Genomic DNA, 27227 nt, shown 5'->3' on the forward strand with positions numbered 1-27227 from the left:
GGTGCGTCTTCCTCCCGGGAGCAGACTGTTGTACTCCCAAGTTTGCGTTCCTCGGGGATCGATGCTCGCTGCCCTGTGAAGTCAGGACAGTAAACAGCGAACCAGGCCTCGTGTGGGGTGAGGGGTGAGGGGCTGGGAGGCGCGGGCTGGGCCGAGTTTATGACCCCGGGCGCCGGCCTGGCCTCCTGTTTCTGCTGCAGAAACTGTTTACCTTTCCTCGTTCCCTCCAGACTCGGACGTCCCGGGGTCCGGCGTGGACCTCCCCCGCGTGTGGGCCAAGAGATAACACGGCCAAGGGGCAAACACCTGCTTGTCAACAGAGGAAGACCAGAGGCCCAGGGTCGGGAGGTAGGAGCCCAAGCCTAGAGCAAAGTGGAAGATGGGGACATGGGATCTTTTTCAAAGGGAAAAATGAGGCTTAGAGTGTCTGCTTACACTGTGATCTATGTAGGCTTCTCCTGAGATGGTAAATGTGCGAAAGTCAATTTATTCCTGCAACATCCCTATAGCCAAGCATGAACATACTAATTCATACAAACTTTAAACCTTCATACTACGTAATATTTAATAATTATATGAGTCCATGATTTTGATAGTTAAGCTTCCTCAACACAGATCACTTGCTACGAATCATCAGTAGCACTTCCTTTGTCTGCGTCGTTCCTGTAAATGCAGAAGACATGCCGAGAACCTCAGAGCTCTGTTCCCGGAGCTTGATGCCATGCTGTCACACGTTTGTGCCTATTTCACTGAAGTCCTGTTTGTAACAGGAAAACACACCAGAAACATCTTACTGTCCTATACAAGCGGAACAGATTCAAAACACTGTGTCCATTTGTAATTTATGTCATGGGTGCAGTCCTCGCAAGTGTTGAGGTAACTCTTAAGCACGCACTCACATGAAATAATCCCTGAGATCCAGAGTTAAGAAGAAACACAGGCAGGTTCAGAGCTGTGAGAATAGCAAGCTTCTCTTGGTTCAGTGCAAGGGGAGGAGTCTGCTTGTTACATGCACAGACGATTTCTAGAAGGAAGGGATCAATAACACCTGTGCCTTGGCAGACAGGGGTTAGGGGGCCAGTGAAGTGAAGTGAAAGGAAGTGTCAGTCGCTCAGTCGTGTCCAACTCTTTGCGACCCCGTGGACTGCAGCCCTCCAGACTCCTCTGTCCATGGGATTGTGCAGGCAAGGATACTGGAGTGGGCTGCCATTTCCTCCTCCAGGGGATCTTCCCCACCCAGGGATCGAACCTGGGTCTCCTGCACTGCAGGCAGATTCTTTACCAACTGAGCTACAAAGGATGCTCTCGCCTCTCGTCGGGTCCTACCTCCGTCACGGGCTGTTGTTACTTTCCCAATGAAAAACAGTTAATGGAAAGTCAAGGAAAACACAGTGGAAGCAGGAATTTTTACCTTGAATAAACCTAAAAGAAGTTAAAGTAGAAGAAAAAGGAAAACAGACAGCAGACATTAAAGCAATTTGATATACTCAAATCGTGCAGAGACACGGAACTGTAAAACGAAGTATAACACAGATAAAACAAGAGTAATAACAGGGCTTCCCTGGTGGCTCAGGCAGTAAAGAATCCATCTGCCGATGTAAGAGACACGGGTTTGATCCCTGGTCTGGGAAGATCCCACGTGCCATGGAGCAACTAAGCCTGCGAGCCACAACCACTGAGCCTGTGCTCTGGAGCCTGGAACCACAGCTGCTGAGGCCCCCAGCCCTAGAGCGCGTGCTCCGCAGCAAGAGAAGCCACCGAGGGAGAAGCCTGTGCCCCGCAACTAGAGAGTAACCCCCACTGGCTACACCTAGAAAAAGCCCCTGCAGCATAGAAGCAGTGATGCTTTTGAACTGTGGTGTTGGAAATTAGTCCTGAGTATTCATTGGAAGAACTGATGCTGAAGCTGAAACTCCAATACTTTGGCCACCTGATGAGAAGAGCCAGCTCATTGGAAAAGACCCTGATGCTGGGAAAGATTGAGGGCAGGAGGAGAAGGGGACGACAGAGGATGAGATGGTTGGATGGCATCACTGACTCAATGGACATGAGTTTGAGTAAAGTCTGGGAGTTGGTGATGGACAGGGAGGCCTGGTGTGCTGCGGTCCATGGGGTCGCAAAGAGTCGGACACGACTGAGCGACTGAACTGAACTGAACTGAGCATAGAAGACCCAGCACAGCCAATAAATAAACATTTTTTTAAAAGAAAAGAATGATAACAGCAACGGACTGAGACAGAGAGAGGAGAAGGTCACAGCTGGAGGCAGACAGCTCAGGGTCCCCAGAGGAGGCCACAGCTCGGACCCGGGGTGTCCATGCGTCCCCCGCCCAGGGATGCCTGGAAGCTGAGCTACTCAGAGCCCCGGCAAGGCCCAGAAACAGAACAGGGCGAGGCCAGAGGGGGTCCAGGCTGGGGCAGGACCTTGTCCAGGCCGACTCTCCCTGGCCCCAGGGCTGGGCTGGGGGAACAGGGCTGAGTGTAGGGTGTAAACTAAAGGCAGGGTCCTTAGACTGCGTCCCCACGGAGGGCTGCAAGCTGTGGGTCTGGGCAGAGAGCTCCAGCATGTGAGGCCATTCGTGTGGGACCTGTTTCCAGGGGTGACCCCACGGGGCCGAGAAGTGTGGCTCCAGGCTGCTCGCTGGACTCCAGCCTCCTCCGCCCTCCAGGCAGAGAGCCCGGTCGAACTCTCCAGGGGCATGAACTCGGAGGCAGACCTGGACCTTGGGAAACTGGACCATAGAGGAGTCATCGGGCTTCCCTGGTGGCCCAGGGGCTGAGATCTCAGGCTCCAGTGCAGGGACCCCATGCTGGACACTGGTCAGGGAGCTACATCCCTCGAGCTGCAGCCAAGACCCCATGCAGCCAAATAAGTAAACAAGGATTTTTCGAAAAGGAGTCATAACTGCATTGGAGCCTAATGTACGAAGACAAGGAGGGCGTCAGGCAGAGGCCCTGGGTCTCCCCCCCCCCGACCTCTTTGGTGCCAACGTTGGGACGAGGATAAATGGGGAGGTGCAGGGAGGCTGGGGGCGCTGGAGTTGCCCCTTTGGGTTAAAGCATGTGCCAGGCCCTCAGTTACCGCCCGCTGGACAGCAGGGTCACTGAGCGTTCGGCTCCTGGGATGTTATGTCAAAACCATTTTCAGAGTAAAATTAAGACATCACTTGCCTTTTCCACTTTGCAGACATCTGCACTGCACAGAAGCAGTGGTGAGTAAAACTGTGCCCACGTCATTTAAGAATATCCTGAATAAACCATTAAACATTATACATTCTATTAAGTCTCAACACTGAGTCCCTGACCTTAATATCCTACGTGACAAAATGGGCCACACGCATAAAGCCCTTCTACTCCTGACATGCGATGACTGCTCTGGGGAAGGGCACCCAGGAGATTGTTGTGAGCTGAGTCAGAACCTTTTTTTTTTTTTCATGAAACACCATTTTTACTTAAAAGAAGGATGAATGAACCATGGACATTCACATTTGGGTGTGGTGTAGACATTTTCTTTAAAATTACTCAAGCAAATCTCTGACTTCAAGGGAAGCAACTGAAAGAATGTGTTGCCAATTCCTGAAATCTGAACTTTGAAGGAAAAATGGTAATTTGAAATGCCTGCATCTACTGTGGGACCGACAGCGTCCCAGCACGGACAGGCTTCTCTGATGGGGTCAGCAGTGCAGCGCATGGCACTTTTGGTAGCGGGTCATGACAGACCGCCAGGTTTGAGAGATCTGCATTTCTCAGTAAATCTGAATTTTCCAAACAGCCTGTGTATGATGTCACGTGTGGGGGCCACTGTGTATCAAACAGATGAACAATACCACAGGGAACTACATTCAACAGAAATAATCTATAACGGAAAAGAGTCTGAAAAAGAACAGGTAGATCTGAGTCATTTCGCTGTACATCCGAAACTAACAGAGCATTGTAAATCAACTATACTTCAATTTTTAAAAATGGTTTTAAAAAATCTTTTTAATTATTCTTGTAGGGCATCTCTGTGCTGGAGGTCAACCAGAGGGGTAAACTTAAGGTCTTCTCAGGCCTCTTCTGAGCCTGCACCCCTGCCAAGGTATGTGCTGTGACTTTTTGATTGCTTTGTATATATGGTTTCTTTGAATGTTTTAATCCTTTAATGTCTGACTCCCTAAAGGGGAAAAAAAAACTTAGAGGAGGAAAAAATACAGAATCTAAAAACAAGCACCAGTTCTTTTTTTTAAGATTTTTAAAAAATTTATTTGGCTGCACCGGCTTGTAGTTGCTACACTCAAGATCTTCCATCTTCATTGGGGCGGCTGGGATCTTTAGTAGCAGCATACAAACTCTTTAGTTGTTAATCTTTGGTTATAGTTGTTCAGTCGCCAAGTCTTGTCTGACTCTTCGAGACCCTGTGGACTGCAGCACACCAGGCTTCCCTGTCCTTCACCATCTCCCGGAGTTTGCCCAAGTTCCTGTCCATTGAGGTGGTGATGCCATCCAACCATCTCATCCTCTGTCACCCTCTTTTCCTCCTGCCTTCACTCTTTCCCCAGTATCAGGGTCTTTTCCAATGAGTCAGCTATTTGCATCAGGAGGCCAAAGTATAATCTAGTTCCCTAACCAGGGATCAAACCCTGGCTCCCTGCATTGAGTCTCAGCCACTGGACCACCAAGGAAGTCCCAGGCAGCAGCTCTTTAAATTTTCTGGAAGTTGTTTCTGCTGGAAGAAACCGAATTCCATGGACTGCATGGTCCCTGGGGTCGCAAAGAGTCAGTCACGACTGAGCAACTTTCGCTTTCACTTTCTCTGGGTCTGTACCTTTGTGATCAGAGTAGGAACCAGTGGACAGAGCACAGAGCCCTGTTAATGGAGGGCAGGGTCCTTCTTGCCTCCCCTGGCTCCTGCGAGCTGCTTGCAGCCTGTTCTCGGAGCCTGCCTGCCCAGGGTGAAAGCTTGTTGCTGAATCACGCAAAGACGCCAGGGTTCTTGGCCTCCGCAGGAGAATTCAATCCTGGGCCAGAGACAAGGCTTGATCGCTCAGAACTTTTGTGTAATAAAGTGTTGTTAAAGTATAAAGGAGATAGAGAAAGCTTCTGACATAGACATCAAAAGGGGGTAGACAGAGTACCCTGCCTGCTAGTGTTAGCAATGGAGTTATATGCTCTCCAATGAATCCAAAGAATGTCTGGAGATTGTAAAGACCTCACCAGACCTACTCCCATAATTTACATTTTAAAATAACAGGATTAGCCAGAAGGTTTAATCCAGAGACTGTCCTCAGGCAGGATACATTATTGTTATATAATCCTAAGGAATGTAGAGGAAAAAAAAGTTTGTCCTTTCTTCCTCCTTGAGAATTCCAGACCCCTCTCTCCTTGGGGACCCCTAGGCTTCTTATCAACCTGCCTAGGAAATGCCTCTCTCAGGGGGCAGCGGCGGGGGCGAGTGCTGCGGTGTGATAGGAGCTGAAATTGACCAAACTTGACAGGTATGAGAAATGGTCATAAAGTGTGGCTTTCAGCCACCAATTTTTTCCTTTATAATTTTATTACTTTGTTGTTGTTGTTGTTGTCTAAAAAAATTGTATTGCGATAGCATTGGTTTACAACATTGAAAGTGAAAGGCGTTCAGTCATGTCCAACTCTTTGTGACCCCATGGACTATACAGTCCATGGGATTCTCTAGGCCAGAATACTGGAGTGTATTGCCTCTCCCTTCTCCATGGGGATCAAACCCAGGTCTCCCGAATTGCAGGCAGATTCTTTACCAGCTGAGCTACCAGGGAAGCCCAACAATACTGGACATTTTATACATGTCCAAATTTTTTTCTTTACAAAAATGATGATAAAAGAAGACTTACATGAATGAACTTGCCATCTTAGCCTCTCTAAAGCGTGCAGTTCAGTGGCATCAAGAACACCCACAGTGCTGTGAACCGTGACCAGCTGGACTCTTTTCATCTTTCCAAACTGAAACTCTTCATTCATGAAACAGTCACTCCTCTTTCCGCCTGCTCCCCAGCCCCTGACAACAGCCATTCTACCTTCTGCATCCATGAATCCGATGAATCTCGGTGCTCCATATAAGTGGAATCATGCTATGAAGGGCTTATTTCACTCAGCATAACATCTTCAACGTTCATCCACGCTGTAGCCCATGTCAGAATGTCCTTCCTTTTAAAGGCTGCATAATATTCCAATGTGTGTTTATGCCACAGTTTATCTGCGCATCCTCTGATGGACACTAGAGGTGGACAGACCACCAGTTCCTCACCGCTGAAATCGTTGGAGGAGGACGGTTACTGAAGCAGGGAAGTGCGCGCCTGTGTCGGAGCCTGCGGTTTAGCTGTAGGACTATCACTGACTCAGTGCCACCGGGACCTCCCCTCTGCAGGCTGTGATACAGGCTGTGGGGGATGCGGGGCCAGAGAAATGAAGAAACGCAGCTTCTCATAGATGTCTTCCTGGGTTTTAAGAAAAAAAAAGATTTCCTCTTTAAGTTTTTCTCCCAATTTGGACTGCTTTCAATCCTAGTTTTATGGTGGTGGTGTTCAGTCGCCCAGTTGTGTCTGACTCTGCAGCCCCATGGATTGCAGCATGCTAGGTTTCCTGGCCTTCAGTATCTCCCAGAGTTTGCTCAAACTCATGTCCATTGAGTCAGTGATGCCATCCAACCACCTTGTCTTCTGTCGCCCCCTTTTCCTCCCACCCTCAATCTTTCCCAGCATCAAGGTCTTTACAAATGAGTCAGTTCTTCACATCAGAAGGCCAAAGTATTGGAGCTTCAGCTTCAGCATAAGTACTTCCAGTGAATATTCAGGATTGTTTTCCTTTAGGATTGACTGGTTGGATCTCCTTGCAGTCCAACGGACTCTCAAGAGTCTTCATCAACACCACAGTTCAAAAGCATCAATTCTTTGGCGCTCAGCCTTCTTTATGGTCCAACTCTCACATCCATATATGACTACTGGAAAAACCATAGCCTTGACTAGACGGACCTTTGTCGGCAAAATGACATCTCTGCTTTTTAATATTCTGTCTACCTTTGTTGTAGCTTTTCTTCCAAGGAGTAAGCGTCTTTTAATTTCATGGTTGCAGTCACCATCTGCATTGATTTTGGAGCCCAAGAAAATAAAACCTGTCCGTTTTCACGTTTTTCTCCATCTCTTGCCACGAGGTGATGGGGCCAGATGCCAGGATCTTAGTTTTCTGGATGTTGAGTTTTAAGCACTTTTACGTTAGGCTCTTACTTCTTAGAAGGTGAGGCCAGGCCAGGCCACCTGGGGACCCTATGTTTATAAGGACTACATTGAATTGAGATGTGTGTTTTCATAAACTCTATCCAGTGACAAACTGGCTGCTACCCAGTTTGTATAGAAAGGCGGACAAAGCATCCCTGGCTTTCATGTTGTGGGAGGCGAGAAGGCTGGCGTGGAATGCTCAGATTTCATCTCCTTCCTGACCTCCTGTCTGATCTCAGGCTCCAAGGAAAGTGGGCTCTGTTTTCTGAGCAAACATCTACATGATGCCAAACAAACTGGGCGGAACGTCAGCAGCTGGCAGACAGCGGTTTGGTCTCTGGATCACAGAGTGACCAGCAGGGGTGGCCTGGCTCTGTTCTCTGCTTTATCCTATAGCCTTTTCTCCCTTCAACTGTGTTCAGTTAAGACGTAATTGTCTTAAGGCCGTTTCAGGCTTAAGAAGAGAAACCAGGGCTCTCAGCCAGAGGGATCTGGGCTTCTCTGTTTCGGAAAGCAGCAATGTCACGCCCAGTGTCACTTACTTCTGGCAGACGGGTCGGCCGATGGATAACTTCGGGACAGGGGGCCTCGTGCGGAGGCAACACAAAGGGAAAGAAAAGTGTGCTGCGGTGGAAACAGCGCGGCTCCCCCACACCCACACCCCGCGGAAGTCTAAAATCGCAGGCATAGCAGCCTGCTACTTTTTATTTTTAACTCTGAGGGCATGGATTAGAGCCTTCAGTTCTGTCCCCAGAGGTTCCCGTCTGAGCCCGGACTCAGCAGAGACAGGCAGGCTCCCTTCCGGCGGCAACGCAGCTCCTTAATCGGCTTGAAAAGTGCCAGCCGGATCCCAGCAGCTGCTGCTCCCAGGCTGGGTCGGCAGAGCCCCCCCTGGACTCTCTCGGGCGTCCCCTCTCTGTTGCTTCTCCATCGACTTCATTCCTGGGACCCCTCCCCCAGCTTCCCTTCAGCCTGGTCACGTGGCCACTGCGTGCTGACAGTCTGGGGGCGGCACGTCCTGCCCGCGCCTGGGGCAAGTCCTCGGCGAGAGAGTGCTCTCCCGCACCTCTGCCCCGTCCCCGGCCCGCCCCCCGGCCCCGATGGGCAGCCCAGGTCTGTTTCCACCTCAGCGGGAACGCTTGCGTCTGACTTTCTCTGGAGCGTCTGGAGCGTCTGTCCATCTGTCTTTTAACTGCTCCCTCTCCTGCCTCCGGGGGCTTCCTGGGGGCTTCCTGGGTAGCTCAGCTGGTAAAGAATCTGCCTGCAATGCTGGCGACTTGGGTGTGATCCCTGGGTCGGGAAGATCCTCTGGAGAAGGATATGGCAACCCACTCCAGTGCTCTTGCCTGGAGAATCCCATGGACAGAGGAACTTGGCGGGCCACAGCCCATGGGTCGCAAGAGTCAGACACGACTTAGCACTATCTTTCTTTCTCCGGCCTCAGAGTTCCTTGCTGGGCTGACTGCCCGGCCTGGCCCAAGGCGTCCGTCCTGGGAGGCTGCCATGCACTGGGCCCCCGCGTGGGTGGGAGCAGCTTCCTGGCTCCCGCTGGGAGCAGCGAGAGGTTGGGTTGCCTTGGGCTCGGTTTCCCCTTCTGCTGATGAAAAGGGTTGGATTCAATCAGTTTGTCCTCAAATTCTGTTTTTCTTTCAATGGTTTTATTCAAACTGGTTGACTAAAAAAATATAGTCACAACCCGAAAGGAGAGAGTTATTTGGTGGGACTGTTTAGGACTCCAAGCTCAGGAGACAGCATCTCAGTATCTCTGAGAAAACTGCTCCGAGGAGGTTGGAAGGGGAGTCAGGCTATATACAAGTTTGCAACAAAGGGAGCAGGCAGTCTGAACATCAATGATCAGATATCAAATTAAGGGATTTAGTGTCCTGTGTATGGGACGATGCAAGCCTCTGGGCTCATGGAACGTCAGGCACCTCAGCTATCTAGGGCCAAATCCTGCTTCCTGAACACCTTAAGGATGGGGAGATGTGGCCGGCGGCCCCTTCATGCATTCTCCCAGCTCCTCAGCAATCTCCTTGCGGTGGGGGTGGGGGGGTGGGAGGGGTGGGGGGTGGCAGCAGCCGCCAGATCACAGTTTGGGGGCCCTCATTCACACTTGGAGACCAGAAACCCCTGATGGTTGCGGCATTTCTTGATAGATATGGTAGGTGATACTTTTGTTTCAGAAAACAGAAATGTTGCAGGAAGGGGGACCCCTTCCAGGGCCCGAACCTGGGCTCTTGTCTAACACTCGGAAATGAATTGTCCGAGGAGACACATGTGCTGACAAAGCAAGAGATTTTATTGGAAAGGGCACCGGGGTGGAGAGGAGGGGAAGGGGACCCAGGAGAACAGCTCTGCCACGTGACTCACAGTCTTGGGTTTTATGGTGATGGGATTAGTTTCCGGGGGGTCTTTAGCCAATCATTCTGACTCAGAGTCCTTCCTGGTGGTGCAAGCCTTGTTCAGCCAAGATAGATGCCAGTGAGAAGGATTCTGGGAGGTGGTCAGACATGTGGAGTCTCCTTTTGACCTTTCCCGAACTCTTCCATTTGGTGGAGGCTTATTAGTTCTGTGTTCCTGACCAGGACCTCCTGTCGTAAAACAACTTGTACAAATGATTACTCTGGTGTCTGGCCAGAGTGGATGGTTTCAGTTGGTGTGCTTCCCCTAACACAAACACACCCTACGGAGCCTTGTCCACTCAGCTCCAGGCCCTGCGTGCCCAGCAGACCCCGCTCCCAGGGGATCACGGACGGGACTCTCCCCGAGACCCCTTTCAGCTCTTAGCAGGCCGGGCTTTCAGGCAGGACCCCCCGGGGAGGCGGCGGCCTGGCCCCTCCTGTCTGAGCTCCAGAGCAGAGGGCCGGGAGACAGAAGCACTGATGGCAACCGCACATGCTGGGGGCCCGAGCCTCGAGCCTCAATTCACCTAAAATCAAGGTGGGGAAACATCTCCAGGGGTGTTCGCAAAACCACCCAGGCCTACCCTGAGCAGTGAGGTTGGAGTGGTAGGCCCCATTGAGGTTTTTGCTGGGGTTTTCTTTTTCCAAAGCAGCGAGAAGTTATGGAAAGATTTTAAATACAGGCTCAGCATGATCTGATTTACACACTTGAAAGATTTACATTTTTGAAAGACTCTAGGACTTCCCTAGTGGTCCAGGGGTTAAGACTCCTCACTCCCAATTCCAGGGTCTGGGTTCAATTTCTGGCTGAGGAAGTAAATCCCACATGCCTTGCAGCGTGGCCCCCCCAAAATTTTTTTTTTAGTAAATTACAAGACTCTAGTGTTAGGTTGAAGAGTAGATTGGGAGGATGAAGCCTAATGAAGGAAAAACTGCAAATGTATGAGCTTATTCACTAGTCTTACTGAGAGATAACCGGACACCCAAGAGAAGGGAACCCGTGTCCACACAGAACCCCGCACGGGAATGTCCAAGCAGCACCGTTCATGGTAGCCCCGCGGTGGAAGCAACCCTGATGGCCACCAGTTGACCTGGGGATAAACACAATATATGGGTTATCCACGAACGGAAACCTCAGTTACACAGAGTCGGCCGGCCAGCAGGGGGAGCCCTCACCCCTGCAAGGCCACAGCGGACACGTGGACTGCGCGGACAGTCTGGTGAGGACCAGCCAATGAGAAGCTGGGGCTCTGTGTACTAAGCCCGCCCACCTTCCTCTCCCCTCTACAAAAGCTGCTTTCCCTGCCTGCAGGGGCTTGCGCATGGCCGCCAGGCTTGAAACCTGCAGTTGCAATTTTCTGCCGATGCTGAGTAGACCCGTCTTTGCTGGGAAATACCTGGCAGTCTTATCACTTTTGGTCAACATTTGGGTGGCCCATCCGGGGTCCAGAGAAGACCCCCGGCCGCTGAGCAGACAGGTGCAGTTTCCACCCCGAGCTCATCGTCACTCACGGCTTTTCTCGAGGACCCTGGATTTTGAAGGTGCGTCTTTCTCCTGAGGCCCATCTCCTCCGCGTTTTAAAGCTCTCCAGGTTTTAGCCAGGATGTTTGCTAAAGCTTTGCTCTTTCTGGTAAAGGTCTTGTTCAGTGTGCGAGGACTCATTTGGCGCTTTGGTCTGATTTGAGATCGAGCCGATCTGGCTGGCACTGCTTGCCTTCGGACCGTGACTTTGGAACATGCCTTCACCCCGGCTCCTCTGGAACCAGACTGCCCCGCTTAGAACTCCTGATCTTAGGCCTGCGGGCTGTTTCAGCTGTTTAGCCTGATTGAAAATGATTCGGGAGTCCCCTGGTGGTCTAGTGGTTAGGATTCAGCACTTTCTCTTCCTGTGCTCACATGTACCTGCGCTCACCTGTACCTGCACACATCTGTACCTGCGCTCACCTGTACCTGCACTCACCTGTATCTGTGCTCACCTGTACCAGCGCTCACCTGTATCTGCGCTCACCTGTACCTATGCTCACCTGTACCCATGCTCACCTGTATCTGCGCTCACCTGTATCTGCGCTCACCTGTACCCGCACTCACCTGTACCCGCGCTCACCTGTACCCGCACTCACCTGTATCTGTGCTCACCTGTACCTGCGCTCACCTGTACCTGCGCTCACCTGTATCTGCGCTCACCTGTACCTGCACACACCTGTACCTGCGCTCACCTGTACCTGCGCTCACCTGTATCTGTGCTCACCTGTATCTGCGCTCACCTGTACCTGCGCTCACCTGTATCTGCGCTCACCTGTACCTATGCTCACCTGTACCTGCGCTCACCTGTACCTATGCTCACCTGTACCTGCACACACCTGTACCTGCGCTCACCTGTACCTGCGCTCACCTGTACCTATGCTCACCTGTACCTGCACACACCTGTATCTGTGCTCACCTGTACCTGTGCTCACCTGTATCTGCGCTCACCTGTACCTATGCTCACCTGTACCTGCACTCACCGTACCCGCGCTCACCTGTACCAGCGCTCACCTGTACCTGCACACACCTGTACCTGCACACACCTGTATCTGTGCTCACCTGTACCAGCGCTCACCTGTACCTGCACACACCTGTATCTGCGCACACCTGTACCTGCGCTCACCTGTACCAGCGCTCACCTGTACCTGCACACACCTGTACCTGCGCTCACCTGTATCTGTGCTCACCTGTACCAGCGCTCACCTGTATCTGCGCTCACCTGTACCTGCACACACCTGTACCTATGCTCACCTGTACCTGCACACACCTATATCTGCGCTCACCTGTATCTGTGCTCACCTGTACCTCTGTTCTACTTGACACTGATGGTGAGTGGTTTCCAGCCTCTGTGCCCCACTGGGATAGGGGTTCTCTCTTTTCTCTAAGCTTGTATTCATAGCCAGGCTCTGCATACATGGCAGGCAGACAGACGGTGGTTACTGAACTGGAGGAAAACTTTAGAGCTGGTCCATCCTTTTCACTCTTTGAATCGTCTTCCCCACCCCTGACCCCAGGGTTTAAGACCCAGTGACCGAAACCCCAGATGGCGTTCTGGGTCTGGACCTGCAGTGAGGCACACCCAGGGAAAAGGGTGCAGGAGTGAATTTCACTGGCCTGGTTTCCAGTCTTGATTCTGCCCTGAGCTCACAGCTTCTCTCTCTCTTTTTTAAACCCAGCTTCAACTCCCTGAACTATTTCATTTTTTAGTATTTTTTCAAAAATAATAACCCCACGTCCTAGAAGCTGTGTTCACTTCCTGGCCCCCAGGTGGCGCTAGTGGTAAAGAAGCCACCTGCCAGTGCTGGAGACGTAGGTTTGATCCCTGGGTGAGGAAGACCCCCTGGAAGAGGAAATGGCAGCCCTCTCCAGTATTCTTGCCTGGGACATCCCACAGACAGAGGAGGCTGGCGGGCACAGTCCGTGGGGTCGCAAAGAGTCGGAAATGACAGCACGCATGCACACACCAGCCTTATCTAAGGAGCCCACACTTCCGTGAGCTACTCTCAGGAGCCCCCAGGTGTTCAGGATGAACATCAGAGAAAACCTCTCCTGCTTTCCACAGGAGAAGGAAGAAGTAGTCTTTGGAAATATGCCCAGAGCGTTCTGTTCTTCACAAAAGCCCTTCCACAAGGAAACTTTCACCGGAGCCTCGCCTCCTTGGGAATAAGCAGAGCCTCACATTCCTGAAGGCAATGGCACCCCACTCCAGTATTCTTGCCTGAAAATCCCATGGACAGAGGAGCCTGGTAGGCTGCAGTCCATGGGGTCGCGAAGAGTCAGACATGACTGGGCGACTTCACTTTCACTTTTCACTTTTATGCATTGGAGAAGGAAATGGCAACCCGCTCCAGTGTTCTTGCCTGGAGAATCCCAGGGATGGGGTTGCACAGAGTCGGACACGACTGAAGTGACTTAGCAGTAGCACAGTCCTGAGGGAGGGCAAGTACCCGGCTGCAGCCCCTCCTGGCCCCCCGGTCTCACCTGAGTGGGGACGGGGGTGGGGTGGATCACCTCACAGACCCGGGCACAGCCCCACTGAGAGATCTAACACGTTTCACCACCACATCGAAGGGCACCGCGTCAAGCACAGGTGACAGTGGGAAGAACCGAGAGCCTTATCTAGAGAAAAACTCTAGCAGAACCCGGAGAGCATGAGGGACGGGAAGACAAGGACACGGGGAATTCCAGCCTCCCACACCTCCTGCTACAGCAGAGAGCAAACACAGCTTAACTTCCAGCCATACAAACAAGCCTCGCACTAAAAGCATATTTACTTATACCCAGGACATTGTGTCCCGTCTTGCAACAAAAAGTTACAAAATGTACTACAAAGGGAAAAAACACAGCTTGAAAAGACAGAGCAAGCATCAGAACCAGACTCAGATATGGTGGAAATTGCAGCATTATTGGACCAGGAATTAAAATAACTATGATTAACATGCTAAGGGCCCTAATGGAGAAAGTGGACGACTTGAGAGAACTCGCTCAGTCGCCACTGACTCTGCAACCCCATGGACTATGCAGGCCAGAATACTGGAGTGGGTAGCTGTTCCTTTCTCCAGGGGAATCTTCCCAACCCAGGGATTGAACCCAGGTCTCCCGCATTCCAGGCGGATTCTTTACCAGCTAAGCCACAAGGGAAGCCCAAGAATACTGCAGTGGGTAGCCTATCCCTTCTCCAGGGGATCTTCCCGACCCAGGAATCAAACCGGGGTCTCCTACATTGCAGGCAGATTCTTCACCAACTGAGCTATCAGGGAAGCCCACTTGTGAGAACAGGTGGGTAATATAAGCAGAGATGGAAACCAAGAAAGAGTCCAAAGGAATGCCTGAAATAAAAAATAATGTAACTGTGAGACAACTACAAAAGGTGTAACATACAAATAATAGCACTACCAGAAGGAAAAGAGAAAGGAATGGAAGAAATATTTGAAGTAATAATAGCTGAGAATTTCCCCCAATTAATGATAAGCTCCAAACCACAGATCCAAGAATCTCAGAGAGCACTATGCAGGCAAATACAAAAAAAAAACAAAAAACCCTACACTAAGACGTATTATATTCTAACTGCAGAAAAATCAGGGACAAAGAAAAGCTTGAAGAAAGCAGAGAAAATAAACACCTTCCCCCTAGAGGGACAGGGATAAAATTTAATCTGATGTCTCACAAATCATGTAAGCAAAATTGAAAAATCTCTTCAACTTAGAATCCAGTGAAATTATCCTTCAAAAGTGAAGGGACAAATACTTTCTCAGACAAACAGAAACCAAAGGAGACACCCCCCAGCCACAAGGACCAGCAGGCTGAGTCAGTGCTCTGCATGGGCTGCACGTGGGTGCAGTCCCGGACTCACTGATGGCCTGAGTCTGACCAAGTGATGACCACCTGGGCTCCTGGGCCGCAGGACAGCCCAGCTGGAGGGCTGCATCGCCCACGTGAAGCCCCCGCCCTCAGCCCTCCCACCCACAGCTGCATCCTTCCCCGGCCCGTGAGCTTGTGCCCTAAACCTCAGGCTCTGCAGCCTCCCAGGCTCAGGTTGTGGCCTCTGGTTGGTGACCCCGTGTCTCTCGACAGTCCAGTCGTGGGAGAGGTGAGACCGCCAGCCATGGTGGGCAGCACTCTTCAGAGCTCCTTGTGAGTCGGCTTGTCTGCAGGCCCCCGAGTCCTTCTCTGCACACGCGGGACAGGGTCCTGATCCCAGACTCTACCCCCGACACCTGGAGGGAAACGGAGCTGTCCAGAGTGCTGGAATCGCTGAGCCTGGACGGAGCCCCGTTCAGCCCGAGGCGCTGTGCCCTCCAGGCCTGAGCCCACAAGGGCCAGAGCCCCAGCTTCAGGGGGAGCCTGATCCAGGCCCAACAGGAGGGCGGTGGCCCCTCTGCCCTCCTCACAAGCTGGAGAGCAGACGGGGAGCGAGGCCTTCGGGCTGACCACCTGCTGTCTTGCCGCAAACCCACCTTAAACTGGACCAGCCCCTCCCCGGGCCAGTCCTCTATTCACGTGCAAGTTCATTTATCCAAGGCGTTAATGTTTTGACTCCTGATGGAATGTTAGGATCTGGGTATGGAAATATGGGTAAGAAGTATTTGTTAAACAAATGTATTTATGGGGCAGCTACTGTGTGCTTGAATGGCGTGAGAACTGGAGATGTGAATAGAGTATGCCCCTTGTCCTCCAGGGGCAGTAAGTGGTTGGAGAATCATTCACACGTATTTACTATGTGCCCAGAACCCAGCAAGTCATAAAGAAGCGTCTCTTTACTGTTAATCGGTGTGTGGTGCAGACAGGTGTAGATGCTGGGCCCTGGACACATGTCATGTTGTTCATATATTCAAGAGATCAGTCTGGATGCTGACTCTAGGAGGGCAAGACAGTCGGGAGGCTGGGACTGGCAGTGAGTCGAAAGAGAGGAAGGCGGTGGTTGTAGGCTGGAGACACTGGGGAGGGGCTACAGACCCAATTTGATGAAGTATTGTAGAGAAAAGCTGAAGTTTACACATACAGAAGTTACAGGGAGCCTTCAAAAGTTAATACAACATTTTAACCTAAGTGGCTTGTTAGAAAAGCTTCATGTTGCTTTCACATGTTACTGGTAGACCGTCAGAATCGCAACAGTCACTTTGCAGAGCTTTGGAGTACCAGCCAAGGAGAGGTCCACCTCTGACACTGCAGGTCTAAGAGCGGCCACTGCTACTGATATGTGTGGTGCCCATGAAACGATGCCTTAAGCATCTCACATTCTAATACGGCATTTTTAAGTTGTATCTAAGTGCCTTGTTGTGATTTAGGAAATCGGTAGTTTTTTGATCAACTTGCTATTCCTTTGTCATTCTTCCTATTTAAAATAATAGAAAATTGGTGTCCTTTAGAATATTTGCAGAGAAAATCTGACATTTGAGGCACAGGAGTAATGATGAAAAACTGTCCAGTCTGTCTTAGTTTTAGATTAGATTTACACATGTGACTGGCGTGGGTTGCCATTTCCTCCTTTAGGGGATAGAACCCTCGTCTCTCGTGTCTCCTGCATTACTAGGAGGATTCTTTCCCACGAGCACCACTTGGGAAGCCCAGACTTACACATCTTCTAAATTGGCTTAGTGGTAAAGAATCCGTCTACAATTCAAGATATGTGGTTTCGATCTCTGAGTCAGGAAGATCCCCTGGAGAAGGCAATGGCTACCCACTCCAGTATTCTTGACTGGGAAATCCCACGGACAGAGGAGCCTGGCAGGCTATATAGTCCATGGGGTCACAAGAGAGTTGGACACGACTGAGTACACACGCATCCATGCATCTTCTAAATTATTTAACTTCTGTTCTTCCAAATCTTATAGTAAAATTGATGCTCCATAAAGTTGTGCCACAAATATTGTTGTTTTGCATCCTCTCTGCATAGAATTGGGCTGTGTAGACTCCAGTTTGAGAAGTGTGTAGTAGGACAGTACTTGGAATTGGTCAGAAAGATTAGATGGAAAAACGAATTATCACTATAACTTCCAATAGCAACAAATTATTAAAAGCGGTTCCAAAAGGCTATTTTTCTTTCTTTTTTTTTTTCTTTTTTTTGGTTGCGCCGGCTTGTGGGATCTTCATTTCCCCAACCAGGGATTGAATCCCGGCTCCAGCACTGTAAGCACCGAATACAAACCCCTGGATGGCTAGAGCATTCCCCAAAAGGATATTTTTAAAAGGATCTTAAAAGTGGTTCCGAAGGAGTCCTATTGAAAGTATTAAACAGAAACCTCCTTGACAGTTTGGAAAAGGGCAACCTGGGGCCCAGAGGACGGAGTCTGGCCATAGAATTCACTCCGGGCAGCGCGCCTTTCCAGTATTCATCAGAGAGCTTCGGCTGAGGTTCCGGGGGCCTAGCCCCGCCCCCGGAGCTAGCCCCGCCCCTACCCGGGCCGCCTCCGCACGTGCGCCCTGCGTTCACTGCGCACGCCCGCGGGAAGGGGGCGGGGCCAGCCGAGCCAGCAGGGTCTGCGCGGGGAGAGCATGGCCACGCTGCGCCGGCTGCGAGAGGTGCCCCGGCACCTGCTGGTCTGCGAGAAGTCCAACTTCGGCCATGACAAGTCGCGCCACCGGCATCTCGTGGAGACGCACTATCACAATTACAGGGTGAGTCCTGGCCCTGGGTCCGCGAATCGCGCACCCTCCCTCCCGCGGGCGCCGGAGGCTGAGGGAGAGCCGGGCTTTGCTCCGGGGGCCCGCCTTCGTCGCGCGGAGGGGCGGGGCCCTCGCTCGGCATGCTGGGAGCTGTAGTCTCCGTGGCTCCAGGCTCGTGTGTTGACTCGCTTCAGGACCACAAGCCCCAGGGTGCACCGGTGCGGGGGCGGTGCCCCGACGTCGGGGGGCGGGGCAGGGTTCATGGGTTCTCTGGTTGGCCCCGCCCCAGGCGGGCTGCGTCCTGGGGGCGGTGCCGGGAGATGGGGCGGGGCCAGGATGGGCGGGGCGGCCGTCCTGCTTCCCCGCCGCTGGCTTCCTGCGCCCGCCACGCGCTCGCGTGTTTCTCCGAAGCGTCGAGCCCGGTCCCGCCCGGGAGCTGCTTGCTCCTCTGAATCGCTTACGAGCGTTGGTTTGATCCCTGAGGTCTTCCTTCTATCCGCTGCCTTCCGCCTTGTCCAGCCAGAGCGCCAGGGCGGTATTTGGGCACCTTTTGGCAGAAATTCGCCTCGGTGGCCTTGCACACAGCGATGTTTGCTGGTGTTTTCTGGAAGCGTCGCCCGCCCCGGGGCCCTTTTCGCGGCTGTGGCGGCTGAGACGTCAGTGGGGTTAGTTACTGGACCTGCTGAGAGGAGGAGACACCCCCGATTCCCGGGCGGTGTCTGCTGGGAAGGCTTCACCGACCCGTGCAAGTGGGGAGGTCTCCAGACTAGAACTTAAAATGGAAGTCCGTGAAGCCTCTCACACTTTAAGTTGATCAGCCTAATCTCAACTCAGGCCTCACTGGCCAGTGTCTCAGACACAAGTGGCGACCCCGGTCCCTCGGGGACAGTGGTGTCCCCGCTTTGGGAGAGTGGCCTTTTTCAAGGTGTGGAGCAGCCGGGCACCGCTTGAAACCTGTCAGGTTGAACGTCTCTGCTCTGGGTGGAGAGCTCATCACAGACAGACGTCTGGGAGGTGCACAGTGTCTGCCCCGGCCCACGTGCAGAGCTTTTCTGTCAGGACAGTGGGAACACCCAGTGTCCCTAAATTCCTTACACCCTAAGGGACAGTTCCTCTGATTCCAGCCTGGTACCAGGATACACAGATCTGGGGATATTCACTTGTACTTGCTGTTGAGTCCCTAAGTCGTGTCTGACTCTGTGACCCCATGGACTATAGCCCATCAGGCTCCTTCTGTCCATGGGATTTTCTAGGCAAGAATACTGGAGTGGGTTGCCATTTACTTTTCCAGGGGATCTTCCTGACCCAAGGATTGAACCCACGTCTCTTGCATTGGCAGGCAGATTCTTTACCACTGAGACACCAGGGAAGCCATCATTTGTACTCTGTTTCCCTAAAAATTAATTAATGTAGTGACAGGAACAGGACATCAAATATATTGCTTATTTTCAAAAGATAAAACTCAAGCAAGAGTTTCCCATTAAAATTATTTTTTTCATTCAATTTTCCTATACTGTACACTTGAATTCAGAAATGGAAAACTCGAATTGTTGGATTTCTCTTTTCCTGAGATTAGTAAATTAATTTCAGAGTTTTGTTGAGAGCTGTGGAGGAATGGTTAGTAGCCTTAATTATGTTGTTGCATCACTAAATCCTGGGTGTTGATCTGCATGAAAATAAAACTTGTTTAAACCTATAATGGAGTATAATCAGCAAAAATACTGAATTACATGCTATACACATGGAACTAGTATAATAATGTAAGTCAACCATGTTTCTGTTATTAATTTAAAAAGTAAGTTTTTTATATTGTATATTCCAATAGGTTTCCTTTCTGATTCCTGAATGTGGGATGCTATCAAAAGAACTGAAAGATCTGGTCATGGAATTCGGACCCTATTACTTTGTGAAGGATTTACCTCTTTATGAGTTAATCACACACGAATTCATCAATACTTTTGTCAAGAAAGGTAAGAAAAACCATGTAGTGTCTGTGAACGTGGTGGGATGCGGAAGGTCAGGGAGGTCACATCGCAATTCCAGGGCTCCTGCCTTGTTCGAATCAGACCGATGGAGCTCGTCTGTGAGGTCAGGCGTGTGCAGCCCGCCCTCCGCCCCTCAGCAGCTCAGCCTGCTCCGCGCGCCCTCTGGTTGGGTTTCTGATTCCACGGGTCCACACGCATCCCTTGGGGGTGTTGTCACACACGGCTTGTGGAGAGGAGAAGCTTTGCGGCACTGTGTTCAGATGCAGTGCATGGCTGCAAGGAGCACTGTGCTCCACGCAGCGCCCACAACAGCCGTCTCAGCACGGGGTCTCCTGATGCGGCCACGCTGCCTTCTGCAGGGCCAGGTGCTGACGGGGGCCCCGCGTCTTCTGCTTGGACCCTGCGGCCCTCAGTCCACCTGTGTCTGCTGGGTTGACTGGCTTGTTCCAGTTACTTCCTGGGAGCCACTCGTTTGAAACCATTCCAGTGTCTTTAAGGATCCGTCCTCACTGCAGGCATCACTGCACAGGAGCCACTGGCCTCTTGTCTTTGGTCTCACCGACATGATTCCTTTCGTCAGTTTTGAAATTAGATACTGAGGAGTTCCCTGGCGGTCCAGTGGTTAGGACTCCAGGCTTTCACTGCCCAAGGCCTGGATTCAATCCTTGGTCGGGTAACTAGGATGACACAAACTATGTGGTGCAGCAAAAAAAAAAAAAGTTCGATGCTCTAATTGCTAACGATGGAGGCCCTGGGCATGGCAGGCACTTTTCCATGGGTGACTCGAGGTAACCCCAGCAAAACACTGTGAAATGGGCCTGCAGCCCCATTTTACAGGTGAGGAGATTGAGGCTCAGGGAGATCGAGCCGCTCTCTTGACTTCACAGAAGTTCTTGGCAGGTTTGAGTCTTCGGCCTCGCTGGTGTGCCTCACCTGCTCTTCCACTCTGCGCCTCTCTGCAGCGTCCGCAGAGGTGCACGCGCTTGCTGCGCGGTGGTAGTCAGCTTGCACAGACAGGACCTGGGTGGGGATGTGGATGAGCTGGGCCTGGCCTTGCATGTCTTCCACCTTCACCATGGCCAGTTTAGGGTTACTGAGTGAGCGGAACCCATAACCCGGAAGATGGTTATCATGTCAAACTCATCCACTGACTTTTTGCAGGTGTGGTTTTGTTTTTTCCCTTTATTTCTCCTCTGGGCTGTCTTTCAGGTTCATGCTATGCGCTGACATACAACACAAATATTGATGAGGATAATACTGTTGCCCTGCTGCCAAATGGTAAGCACACTCATTTTTCCTTTGTTCTTAAGGAAATGCATACTGTAAAAAAGAAAAAGTCAAATCATACAGGTGTGAGTAAAGTGACGGTCCACCCTTTCATCCAGCTCCCCCCAAACTCATTCCCATTCTTAGCAGGCACTCTTATTAGCAGGTAGGTGTTTATTCTTCTAGACACGTTCTATGAATTTAAAATCACACATACAGGTTGTTCTTTTTTTTAAAAAAAGACATATATTATGTCACACTCTATTGTTTCTCAATTTTCTTTTTTCCCGAAGCTCTATATCCTAGACATCTTTCCATATCAGTGCATACAGTTTTAATTTACTATGTTTAATGTCTTGAAAATATCCCAAAGGAGTGTACCATAATTTGTTTATTCTTTCTTTAATAAAAAGTTAGATAATTTCTAGTTTCACTGTAATAAATAATGTGTTTGTACATGTAATTGTAAATAATACTCTTGTTTATAAGTAAGATATATATGGATAAATAATATATATACTTGTATTATAAAAAGATCTTTATGTGCACTGGTATTTAACTGCTCACTTTGCCTTGCTTTCTCTTAGAGAACGTGTTATATTTTTATTTTATTTTTTAACACTGAAAACATGAGAACACGTTATATATTTAATGTCTCTTTATGGGTATTATTATTTGATTTATAGGGAAATTAATTTTATCACTGGATAAAGACACTTATGAAGAAACTGGACTTCAGGGTCGTCCGTCTCAGTATTCTGGCAGGAAGACCATGAGATTCAGTAAGTATGGGCTCTCTCCATCAGTTTCTCACAAAAGGTAGCAGTCAATTCAGATTTACACCTTTGAACTGCTTCTCTTCTCTTTGTGTAGAAGCAGTGTGGCTTTGTCTGTCTGTAAAATTCCTTATCAGAGAGAACGAGATCCTGCTATGCAGCCAGGTGATTTTAGCAACTGCATCTCATGAAGGTCGTAGACTTGGACCTGGTCTGTTAGATACGTATGTTTTGGGTCGCAAGTTCAAAGTAATGAACCCAGCTTGTCCTTTTTTTAAATCTTGCATTGAGGCGTGGTTGATATGCAGGGTTGTGTTAATTACTGCGGTACAGCGGAGTAACTCGGTTATACATGTATACACGTTGCTTTCCGTGTTCTTTTCCGTGATGGTTTATCACAGGATATTGGCTGTAGTTGCCTGTGCTATACAGTAGGCCTTGTTGTTTACCCATTCTACATATACAGATTTTTAACTGCTCCAACTTGGTCTTAGTAAAGAATTTCCTTTAATTTCCCCAAGTGTTACGATCCTGGTAGAAATTCACCCATGCCTGAGGAGGTGTAGCTCTGCTGACGGTCTGCTTGAAAGTCAGTGGTCGTGGCTGCCACCGGCACACCTTGATTAGAGATGATCTCTGCCCGTGGTCTTTGACTGGGAAAGTGTGAATTTTAAACACCTGTTGTAATTAGCTCAATTCCTGAAATGCCCATCAAAAGCAGAGTTTTGATTTGGTAAACCAAAGGGAGGGCAAGGAAGACAAAGTGACTTTTTTCATCCATGAATTTTCCTGAACTCCTCATGTTTGTAATCCAGCATGTATTGCACAGCACAAGCTGTGTGTGTATGAATGAACTATTTACTCCTCTCCATTTTTTAAAGTTGTTTCCATTGATCTGATGGATTTATCCTCTAACCTGGAGTCTAAGAAGTATAAAAGAGTGTCTTGGGCCTTCAGAGAAAAGAAGCCGTTGAAGTTTGATTTCCTTTTGGCATGGCATCAAACAGGTATGAAAAATAAATTGTGTAATAACGATAGAGTGGTGCTGAAATCTCGCTGTTAGTTGCAGGGGCGTAGTGAGGATGGCCTGGTGATTCAGCCCGCTGGTGAGGGATGCTGCTTACCTACATGGATATAGGTGTCTGCCTCCTCCTTGCCACCCACAGACCATAGCCCGCCAGGCTGCTCTTTCCATGGGATTCTCCAGGCCGGAACACTGGAGTGGGTAGCCATTCCCTTCTCCAGGGGATCTTCCTGACCCAGGGATAGAACCTAAGCCTCCCTCGTTGAAGATTTTTTACTGTCTGAGCCAGCAGGGAAACCCTTACGTTACTTAAGTTTTACCAAAAAAAAAGTAGTGCTTAGCATGTGTCTTGCAGCCAGCTTCCGTGGAGGTGGAGGGCACCCCAGGAGCAAGAGGGCACCCCCAGGCTCCCTCCCCCAAAACTGCACTCAGCATCTTAGCCCCACGCTGTCAGAGCTCCAGCTGGGTCTGTGGGCATCTGTGCTTTATCTTGATGTATATCACGCATCTGTCAGCAAGGTGTGTCTTAAGGTGTTGCTTCTTCACTTTGTGCCATTTCAACCTAACCGAAGGTTTGGTAGGGACACTACTTTGGGACAGCAGGGAGCCTGTAGGCTTTGTTACGGAAGCTGCTCGGTCCCCCGGCATCCGCATAGTTCAGGATCATCCAGCCGTCTGCCTCCGTCTCCCCAGGTTACGCGTCCATCCAGGGCTCTCGAGGATGGTCTCGTAGCAGCTGACCTTTCCCCTTGCTCTCCTTCCTTCCTCCGGCTCAGCTCCGGCAGCCTTGGCCGGAATGTTTTAAAATAACAATTCTAGTGATGTACAAAGTGCTTCTTCATCATTGCAGGGTCAGAATCAGGCATGTCATTAAATGTCAGATTAAGTTTGTTGTAACTTCTATGTGATTGGAACAATACATTGTTCACCATACATTCTGATCTGTTTACAACTGCCATGTACTTCAGTCCTTTTCGAAGCATTGTCTTTGGTCCAGACCAGGGTTATAAGGCATCAGATCCTGTAGTTACCGTGCTGCGGTTCTCTCTCGGAGAAGAGGGAAGCCCTGGGTCCGTTTTGGAAGCAGGCCCCTGTCTGCTCTTCCTGGAAGGTCATGTCCCCGGGTCCGGCAGGGCTGCCCGCGTGAACCGGGGTCTGCAGCACCTCGGTGCAGCTTGTGTGTGGTGTGGCCCCGGGGCCGAGAGCCTGGCATCTCAGTGGCCTGGGGTCTGTGGAGGGCCTCCTGTGCCTTGGGTTCTGGAGAGCTCTGTGTTCTAAGGCTCCTGGGTATTTCAGGGGCTTGTTGGGACCTGTGGAAGGTCTGAGGTTTTGGCCCTGCTTGCAAGCTACGAAGTCAGCCCGCACCGTATCTTGGGCACTGGCAGGAGACCCAAGACGCCCGGGTCAGCAGCAGAGGACCGACTTACTCCCAGCAGTCGCAGCGGCCAGGGCATCAGCGTCGGCACCAGTTCACAGGTCCTGGTTCCTGCAGGGGGCCGCTCCGGCCGGGGACGCTGGTGCAGGCGGGGGCAGCCTTACCCAAGGGCAGCCTGGAGCCTCAGCAGCGCAGACCTTTCATCCTGGGCAGTGAGCCTGCTGATCTCTGCCCTGGAGGGAGGGAAGCGGTTCAGAGGTATTCTTTGTAATACGCTGGAGTGTTAGCAAGCCTGCCCGCTGCTCCAGGGGGTCGCTGTCTCTGTCTTCCAAGGCCACTGGAAGATCCTTCAGGACCCACTGGATCTTCCTGGCTTTCGAAGACAAGCTGGACTGAGGTTCTGCCACTCAGCTCCTCCTCTGTTTCCTTCTTCAAGAGTGTGCAGACACGCTCCTTTCTCTGTGTGTGTAGAGTTCACTAATTTTATTGACACGTAAACAATGCTTTGGGTTTTACTTACTAGCTTGAAAGTTGCTTAGTGAAGCAGATGATGAGAGTAGTGTGGGTTGAATCTGAAAGCATTCAGATTTTCCAGGAAGACGAATGTTGACATAACTTTGGCTCTAGGAGCTGGAAGCAACTTAAATGGTTTTACTTTGAATAAAGCTTTGTACAGCGCCCCCCTGGTCTGACTTCACCCCTCCCTGCTTCCCAAAACCCTCAGGCAGAAACGGGGTGGGCTCACGGACCCGCTGAGCGTGTTCACACTCTTGAAGCAGCCTTATTTGGTGTCTCTGAAGGTGCAGAAGGATCCATGATGATGTCATACTTTTCCGGTTACGGAATTCAGGAGCATCAGCCAAAAATAGCGCTGAGCACGAGGCGGGACCTGCGGTGCCCGGTGCTGCGGAGTGGCCGGCTCGGGGGCGAGCCGGAGGCGGCCTGCAGTGCCCGCGAGCTCTTCGCCTGGCTGGGCGCCGTCTTCAGTCACGCAGACCTGTGCGTACCAGGGCTCCCGGGTCCCGGCGGGCAGGGGCTGGCTTCTCCTTTCTAACGGGTTTACTACTCCGAAAGTGGTGGATATAGAGGCGTTTTCTTTTTTTTTTTTCTTATAGAAACAATGAGCCTTATAATTTCGTGTCAACCTACTGCTGTCCTCAGCCAAGCACCGTGGTGGCCCAGGCGTCCTTGTGCACCGTCACGGGGTTCATCCTCCCGGAGAGGATATGTGTCCTGTTGGAACGGCTGTGGTGAGAGTGCCTTTTTGCTCGTTCTGTCTTGCTGCCTGCACCTCCGTGTTGTTCTGGGGGCAGCGCTCGGGATGCAGGGCCCACAGCGCCCCCGCACACGTGTGCTTTTTCCCCTCTTGCGTGGGTTCCCGTGCAGTGACATCATCATCTTACATGACGTAATGAGTTCTCCCTGGCAATGTTGCCGCATCCTTGTCCTTTCGGAAGGAGAGCAGAGCGAACTGGGCTTCTTGAGAACAAACTGCTTGCTCTTCTTGCCCTGCCTTGCCCGGACCGTTTCAGCGCAGCCAGAGTTACAGGATCACCTAAGAAGACAGCGGAGCTCCACGGAACACATTCTGACCTGTTTTACGTGTTGGAGTTCTGCCAAATGCTTCACTTTTTGAAATGGGTGGGAATAGGAGTTGACCACCTCTGAATCCACATCGTGTCTAAGATCCAGCCTAGCACTAACATCCGAGAGCCCCGGACACGAGTGACATGCCCCAGGCTGTGTAGTGTAAAGCAGGGAGGCGTTATGTAAACACGCGTCAGGCCACCCCGGTCCCATACTGAGAAGACCCTAGAGTGAGCCTGGCACCTTCGAAGTCGTCACTTGGAAAATGTCAAAGCTGTAACTGTTGAGGTTTTTCCTTTTTAAATCCAGCATCCCTTTTTCACATTTATTGCTTTGTGCTTTGATTTTCCTCAGTAAGAAGGTTGAAGTTTCAAAATTTTGATGAATTTTAAAAGAGAAACCCGATACTCTGCAGTGTTTCAGTTCACAGAACCCCTGAAAGCAGGACTCTTAAAGGGGGGAAAGTGCTCTTAACACAGTTTGTGGAGGTTTCTTTTATTCTTTGAATCATATGTGCTTCCACAGTAAGGTAGGAACCAGTGAGGTTTGTCCTGTGTGTTGCATAGTGATGAGCTTTTACTGAACTCACAGCATAGCACCGGGAGTTGAATTTGTCTTCTAATTTTTATGAATAAAAGCTTAGGTGGAAGCTTCATAGGAGCATCAGAAATACCACTTATCCTGAATAGCAAACAAGAAGATAAATGTGACCATCCCTGAGTCTCCCTGTTTGTTAAGAAGTGTCTGTCTTTTTCAGTCGCTACTTTGACGAACCAAAGTTGGCCCCGTGGGTGACGCTGTCCGTTCAAGGCTTTGCAGACAGCCCTGTTTCCTGGAGAGAAAATGAACACGGTTTTCAGAAAGGAGGAGAACATTTATACAACTTTGTGATCTTTAACAATCGGGACTACTGGCTTCAGATGGCTGTGGGGGCAAACGACGACTGTCCACCGTGATAAGCACAGAATTTAAAATCACGTTCATTGATGTTTGTCTGTCATCTTTCGTGGCGGCGTGAGGACTGTGTTCACTCAGACTTGGATGACGTTGCTCAGATCAGCGCCCCCAGCATCTGCTCTGGACTCGGGCCCTCCTCTGCCCGCAGCCGGGCTTGCTGTCCGGCAGAGGCGCGTAGCTGGTGTCTCCTTGTCCGCGTGAGCCTGTGGGGTGGGCGACTCCTGGGGACTCGGGCCAGGATGGCCAGGGACCCGGGTTTGGGGCCGTTGGGTAAGACGCGCGCTGTGACTGTCCCTTTTTCACATCATGATAAGAGACAACCCTTACATCACACTTCGCAGAGCCAGTTCCTGCCTTAAGGGCTGTTCATGTGTTACCTCGCCTGGGTCCCTCATCAGTCCTCTGAGGGAGCATAAGCCACTGAAGTCAGCCTGCTTGTGGGTTCAGGAGTGGGCCTCAGGCCAGCTGGTTCCTGCTTCTGGGTCAGGAGGGAAGTTGA

The 27227-nt window shown here is 50.7% G+C and overlaps 1 protein-coding gene across 3 annotated transcripts; it reads left to right on the forward strand.

The window, feature by feature from the left end:
* Positions 1-278: 278 nt before the first annotated feature.
* Positions 279-27061, forward strand: RPP40 (ribonuclease P/MRP subunit p40). 3 transcript variants are annotated; one of them, XM_043908624.1, is made up of 9 exons: positions 279-348; positions 3997-4077; positions 19584-19728; positions 20953-21021; positions 21696-21791; positions 22667-22792; positions 24985-25183; positions 25300-25434; positions 26529-27061. In XM_043908624.1, the coding sequence occupies exons 3-9, from the start codon at positions 19611-19613 to the stop codon at positions 26725-26727; spliced, it is 942 nt and encodes a 313-aa protein (XP_043764559.1). In that variant the 5' UTR covers positions 279-348; positions 3997-4077; positions 19584-19610; the 3' UTR covers positions 26728-27061. The 3 variants fall into 3 exon arrangements, with proteins under 3 accessions (XP_043764559.1, XP_043764557.1, XP_043764560.1); XM_043908622.1 differs by lacking the exons at positions 279-348; positions 3997-4077 and adding an exon at positions 17592-17770; XM_043908625.1 differs by lacking the exons at positions 279-348; positions 3997-4077 and adding an exon at positions 18148-18423.
* Positions 27062-27227: the final 166 nt, after the last annotated feature.

Source organism: Cervus elaphus, chromosome 7 (genome assembly GCF_910594005.1).
Source record: "Cervus elaphus chromosome 7, mCerEla1.1, whole genome shotgun sequence".
In the NCBI taxonomy this organism is placed as follows: domain Eukaryota; kingdom Metazoa; phylum Chordata; class Mammalia; order Artiodactyla; family Cervidae; genus Cervus; species Cervus elaphus.